Raw genomic sequence first — 6,188 nt, 5'->3', positions numbered from 1 at the left:
TGGCGCGCTGCGGACGCGGGCCGGGTGAGCCCGCCCTCCCGGCCGCGGATTGGCCCGCGACGGGACCCGTCGGTCGCGGTTGTGTCTGGGAAGGAGAGAAAATGGCGGCGGAGCCGAGCAAGACCGAGATCCAGACTCTCTTTAAGAGACTTCGCGCAGTACCTACCAACAAGGTGCCCGAACGGGAGGCGCGGGGGGCTGGCGCGGGCCGAGAGGGGCTCCGCTTCCCGTCTGGGGCCTCCGGAGGGCCGAGGGGGGGAGGCGGGCCGCTTTCCGAGCGCCACTGACCGCTCGCTCGTCGCCTCCACCTAGGCCTGTTTCGACTGCGGCGCCAAGAACCCGAGCTGGGCCAGCATCACGTATGGCGTGTTCCTGTGCATCGACTGCTCCGGGGTGCACCGCTCCCTGGGCGTCCATCTCAGCTTCATCAGGTGCGGTCTGCGCGCGGTTCTGTGCTGACACCCTGCCGCGGGCTCTGTGGCTGCTCGCCCTTGGACCGCTCCGGGTTCCGTGTTCGAAAATCTCGGAGCCGGAGGTCCAGTGGCCTCCTACCGGAGGGGCGGTCTGTGTAGGCCCCTTCCCCCCTAGGCGGACGGTGTCCGTGTCTGGGGCCAAACTTCCGTCTTTCCCGACGGTCACACTTGAGACCGCGCTGGTTTGGGAGGAAAGTTAGCTGCACGGACTCTTTGATGTTGACATATTGGCCTAGTAAATCTCTAGTGAGGCTGTGACTACGCTAAGGGGAAAGCCACATCCAAGCTGGGCGCCGGAGAGTGTGACACCACCTGTCGGATCTGGGGCAGAAATAGGTACCCTTTACAGTAGATGGATGGAGAACAAAGGCCTGCGTGGACAGGGTAGGGTGGAGGAAATGGGGCCTGACTGTTTCCTGGCTGCCTACAGCAGCCCAAGGCCAAAAGACAGGTGTGGGGCCTGGGAAGGCGTCTCCTGGCGTCTGCTGGTGAGTGACACACAGCCCTTGTTCGCAGGTCTACAGAGTTGGATTCCAACTGGAACTGGTTCCAGCTGAGGTGTATGCAGGTCGGCGGGAATGCCAACGCAGTAAGGCTTTCTCTCTCCCTGTCTTATGCACACACATACCCACCCACTTGTCTGGGGATGGATCTTGTGGTGACTCCCTGGGAGGTCCACTCGGTTTCTCTGTTCCAAGGATTCTCTGCCCTACACTACCACCATACACCATCTTCCTTTTTTTTTGGAGATGGTTTTGCTACAGGGTGCATGGGCTTGCCAGAAAGACAGAAACAGAAAGACAGAAAACGAGAAATCACCCCCCAGGGGAGATGGCCACTCCGCAATCCCTTCTCCATTCTCTTCTCCGGATCCTGGGTTCACATGCATACACACCCGGCATGAGTTTAAGCCACCAGGTCCGGCACTCGAACTATGGTCGACCACGTGGGAATCCAGCAACGGAGGCATTACACCATCTGCTGGCCCATCGTACACCATTTTCTAAACTTGGGAATCAGTCACAGCTCCTCTCAGAGGGGCCTCAAATTCAGACTACACAGGACAGATGTTCCTGGGGAATAGCCAAGGGAGTTGGGGCTCCACAGAATCACTGAGTCTTGAGGGCTCGCCCAGCTGAAGGGTGGGTAGAAGTGGGTATGGCATGTAGTCCTCTTCAGGCAGGTGTGATGACGGCCGAACTTCATCAATCATCTCTGGGGGTGGGAGGCTGCAGGTGCGGCTATTTTAATTAATTAATTTATTTATTTATTTTTGAGGAGCTTTACCTCTATGTAAGGGAGTTGGTGGCAACAAAGTATATCTTTCTTTCCTTTTTTTTTTTGGGTGGGGTGGGGTGGGGAGAGATTTTTGCTATAGGGTTTGTTTGCTTGCCAGAAAGACAGAGAAAGACAGAGAGAAAGTGAGAAATCACCCGCCCCTAGGGGGGATGGCCATGCCGCAATCCCTTCTCCATTCTTTTCTCGGGATCTTGGGCACGCACGCACACACACCTGGCGTGAGTTTAAGTCACCAGGTCTGGGACTCAAACTGTGGTCGACTACATGGGAGTCCAGTGACTTAGCCATTACGCCATCTGCTGGTTCCACAGAGTATATCCTTTAAACATCCTGTATACCGTAATGATTTCTGTTATTTATACGCTGTACATAAGTAGTGACTGGACTGTCATGGGGATGCCTTCTCCAGTCAGTGCGTTCTTGCTCTAGTGAGAACCACCTGTGACACACTCTTTGCTCTCCAGACGGCTTTTTTCCGCCAACATGGATGCACAGCCAGCGATGCCAACACCAAATATAATAGCCGAGCTGCCCAGATGTACCGGGAGAAGATCCGGCAGCTGGGGAGTGCAGCCCTGGCTAGGCATGGCACGGATGTAAGTGCCTGTCCCAGTGTGGGGTGGCAGGTGGGTGGGGTGCTCAGAGCCCTATTCCATGGGTGGCTTCTCCCTTCTAGCTCTGGATCGACAATATGAACAGTGCTGCTAGTCATTCCCCAGAGAAGAAGGACTCCGATTTCTTCACAGAGCACACTCAAGTGAGTGCCCACAGGGTGTTTTCCCCGGTTGTTCCTGACAAGGTGTTTTCATTCTTGCAAACAAGGCCGCCTGTGATCACGGACGTGGATTCCATTTCTTTAGCTTTATCTCAGGCAGAGAATGTCTGGAGCTGCTGAGCTGGCGGCTGCTGCCTGCTGGGCAGGCCGGGTATTTCCTCTTCCCTCGAATGTGGCTCTTCCCTGTGAGCTGGGGTGGGTGGTGGAGAAGCTTCTGGAAGGTTCAAGAGGTGTTGGGGGCAGCAAACAACTCTTCTAAATTCTTCCCCCATAAGGCAGGCTCTGTGGTTGGGGACAGTGAAAGGATCCCCTTCCCCGTAACGTCCCTGTGAGTAGGCTTCCTTCCTGCTGCCCCTGGGAGCTGAAGGCGCACTCGGTCCGAATCCTTCCTGTCTGTGTAGCAGTTCTGTGGTGTGGTCGGGTCACTTCACTGTCAGAGCCTCACGTGTCTTTCCCGTTTGACTACCACGTTTTCTCCTTATAATAGATCTTAGTGGCTATGCTTACGGGATAGATTAAAACTGCCATGATCTGAAGAGGGAGGGTTTTTTGGTATCTTCCTTCTATATGAAATGGCTGAACAGAACAAAAGCAAAACCTCACATGCCTGCCTCGTAGGCCTTGTGTTAATTACATGTGTTTTTATACACGGCGTGCGTAGACTTGTGTCTGGCACCTGGTAAGTGCCCGGTAGTTGTTGCTGTTTTGTAAATTGGGGGACTAGGCTCTCAGTAAATAGTGGCGAGGTGGGGGCTGCCGCTCGCTGCTGTTTTCCTCTGTAGAGAAGAACAGCTGTCTGTTTACCACCTCCAGCCCCCCTTCCCCGTGAGCGTGGTGCAAGGCCTCGTACCTCAAAGGTATTGCGGTTCTTGGTTCTCCTTGCCAGTAGACGTGACTGTGACCTGGCCTCTTTTCAGCCCCCTGCCTGGGACACACCAGCCACTGATTCTTCAGGGACCCAGGAGCCAGCCTCGTCTGCAGAAAGTGGTGGCCTGGCACGTGAGTTCAGCCCAGATTCCACTCAAGTGCCCTGGTCTTGGGAAGGGATCAGGGGCTAGGAAGGGGACCCCTGGCCAAGGGAGCAGGAGTAGAGATTTGGGTGGGTTGGAATCCATGTTACTACCTTGGAGGAAGTTATGGCTACACGCTAAGGGAAGCCAGAGACTCTTGTCCCATCACTTCCCTTGAGGGGAGTTCACAGGCAGCCCTGAGCTGCACACCTCACTCCTGCTGTTGCCTCCACAGAGCCAGAGCATGGCCCCAACACCGACCTGCTTGGCTCCTCCCCCAAAGCCTCTCTGGGTGAGTATGCCAGCTGCAGGGCAAGGCTGGCTGGGAGAGGGTGGGCCTCGGGTTCTTTCGGATCTGCTGCCTGGTCACGTGGGTGGAGGCCACAGGAGACTGAACATCTGGTTCTCTAGGCTGGGGACTGTGATCGCAGTTGTGGCTGCAGCACTGACTTCAGAGCCAGGCCCTTGGAACTGGTGGACAGGGGGCTTGCGTACAAGGCTGGGGTTCGCCTGAGTGTGGGGAGGCCAGCACAGACTGGATACCTGTCCCCAGGTCCAAGGCAGGGCTGGCCTATCTGGTCCACCGTAGGGTGGGCACAGCTATGATCTGCTGGTGGCTAGGACTGACATTGTCCTTTCTCAGCAAGTACCTGTCTTTCAGCTTTTTCTACTCCTTCCTTAGTACCTTTCAGACTTGGTTCAGGTAAACGACCCGTGTGCTGGCCTCAGTCTGTCCTGCTGGCTCTTGGGTTGGGGCAGGAAGCCAGCAGGGTGACTGTGAGACTGACCCCTGAGCCGGCTGCGTGTCTAGTCTGCAGCAGGGCTCTGTAGAGGCCCTGGCCTTGGGAGCTACGTGGAGGCTCTGGGGTGGCCCCTTGTGAGCCACAGTCTGTTTTTCCCCTAGAGTCCATGTATCTGTCACCTAAAGGGGCCCTTCCTGCCAGAGGTAACCAGCAGCTGCTTGGGAAGCTTGGCCCCTTGCACGCCAGCCCCCGCCTAGGAGCGGAGGCTGTGCTCAGCGTCTGCCTCCTGCCTGGCAGTCTTCATGTTGGCTCAGGGACTTTGTCTCTGGTGCTTCAGGTCTAGGTTCCTGCCTCAACCTGCAGGGCTCAGGAGCTCCCCCTAACCTTGTCTGCCTTCGGCTTGGACACCACTGGCTAGAACTGGTGGCGGCAGCTTTGCCTTCCCCTGCCTCTCGCTGTCCTCAGGAGCTCTCGCCATGAAGCTGCATGTCGTGAGCTGAGCTCTGCCTCTGACCCTCCTTGGTCCTGGCTCATTCCCCCGCCCCCTTTCTCTCACAGAACTGAAAAGCTCCATCATTGGCAAGAAGAAGCCAGCAGCAGCAAAGAAAGGGGTAGGTGGGATGAGGCGGTGTGGCAGGGTGGTGGGTTGGCTCGGACTGCCTGATCACCCTTTGCCTTTCCAGTAACTGACTGGGTGACATGGGCAAAGGTACTCAGTGTCTTAGAATCTTATCTGCAAAAGGGATTTAAAGATGTCCACCTGGAGGGGCTCTGAGGAGGAAGACTCAGTGATGGCGCATGCCTAGTGCTTGGCACAGGCTGGGCCTGTCAGCCTTCACTGGTGACCTCATGCCCTGAGGTCCCCGCTGGGGTCATGAGCCACCTCTGCCCAGCCCAGCAGGACCTCTACTCTCTTAGCCATGCCAACTGGGCTCCCATCTTGTCCTGAACTCTAAGAAGGACCCTTCCTCATGGGTGTGGCCAGTGTCCAAGCCTGGGAGGGATCGGGGTGATGGGTTGGCAGGGCCCATATCTTGCGATTTTTTTCTCCCAGCTGGGTGCCAAGAAAGGCCTTGGGGCCCAGAAGGTGAGCAGCCAGAGCTTCAGCGAGATTGAGCGACAGGCCCAGGTGGCAGAGAAGCTCCGTGAACAGCAGGCAGCTGATGCCAAGCAGCAGGCCGAGGAATCCATGTGAGAGTGTGCCGTGGGGTCCCTGCGGTGCGGGCAGGGCAGGGCTGGACTGGGTGGGCGCTCGCATCTGATGTGCGTGTCCCCTCCAAGGGTTGCCTCCATGCGCCTGGCCTACCAGGAGCTCCAGATTGACCGGAAGAAAGAGGAGAAGAAGCTACAGAACCTGGAGGGGAAGAAGCGTGAGCAGGCCGAGAGGCTGGGCATGGGCTTGGTGTCCCGAAGGTGAGCTTGCTCCGGGGCGTATTCGTTGTTACGGAAATGGCTGCCATCTGCCTGGCACTTTGGGACTCTAGACCTAGGCTTCCTCTGAGGCTGAATAGGCCACTGTGCTGTTGTCTTGAAGCTTCCAGTACGTTGGGGGCACGCAGCAGGTGTGTGCTCAGTAAGTGCGATGAAAGCGTAGGACACGGGTTAGGTCTGTTCTAAAATACCCGGGAGGTAGGACGGTTTCTTTGTGGGGTGCTAATGGCACTTTGAACAGTAAGACAGTTATTTTTCAAGACCACCTTGAGAATTGCAGGGCTTTTAGCATCCCTAATCTCTGTCCACTAAGTGTTACTCTGACACCTCGAAATATTCCCCTTTTCGGGGACCAGCAGTTAGCATAGAGGCTGTGTTGTTTGACTGCCATGTAGTCGATCGCGGTTCGAGTCCTGGACCTGGTGACTTAAAACTCACGCCGGGCACATGTGCGTGC

General features: G+C 56.5%; 1 protein-coding gene and 1 non-coding gene across 2 annotated transcripts in view; both read left to right on the top strand.

The window, feature by feature from the left end:
* Positions 1-21: 21 nt before the first annotated feature.
* ARFGAP2 (ARF GTPase activating protein 2) overlaps positions 22-6,188 on the top strand; it is a gene marked incomplete in the record, with an annotated part of 12,684 nt that continues 6,517 nt past the window's right edge. Inside the window, 10 exon segments of the mRNA XM_027775414.1 lie at positions 22-173; positions 313-431; positions 990-1,062; positions 2,237-2,368; positions 2,449-2,529; positions 3,465-3,546; positions 3,793-3,849; positions 4,859-4,911; positions 5,355-5,491; positions 5,582-5,713. Of these exon segments, the coding sequence (XP_027631215.1) occupies positions 102-173; positions 313-431; positions 990-1,062; positions 2,237-2,368; positions 2,449-2,529; positions 3,465-3,546; positions 3,793-3,849; positions 4,859-4,911; positions 5,355-5,491; positions 5,582-5,713 (938 nt within the window).
* Positions 2,998-3,137, top strand: LOC114009549 (small nucleolar RNA SNORA29). The gene has a single exon (XR_003550949.1). It is a non-coding gene; the product is annotated as a small nucleolar RNA SNORA29 (small nucleolar RNA).

The sequence above is a fragment of the Tupaia chinensis genome, unplaced genomic scaffold (genome assembly GCF_000334495.1).
Source record: "Tupaia chinensis unplaced genomic scaffold, TupChi_1.0 Scaffold000561_1, whole genome shotgun sequence".
Classification (NCBI taxonomy): domain Eukaryota; kingdom Metazoa; phylum Chordata; class Mammalia; order Scandentia; family Tupaiidae; genus Tupaia; species Tupaia belangeri.
Note: the sequence above shows the minus strand (reverse complement) of the source record. Positions and strands in the feature narration are given on the sequence as shown.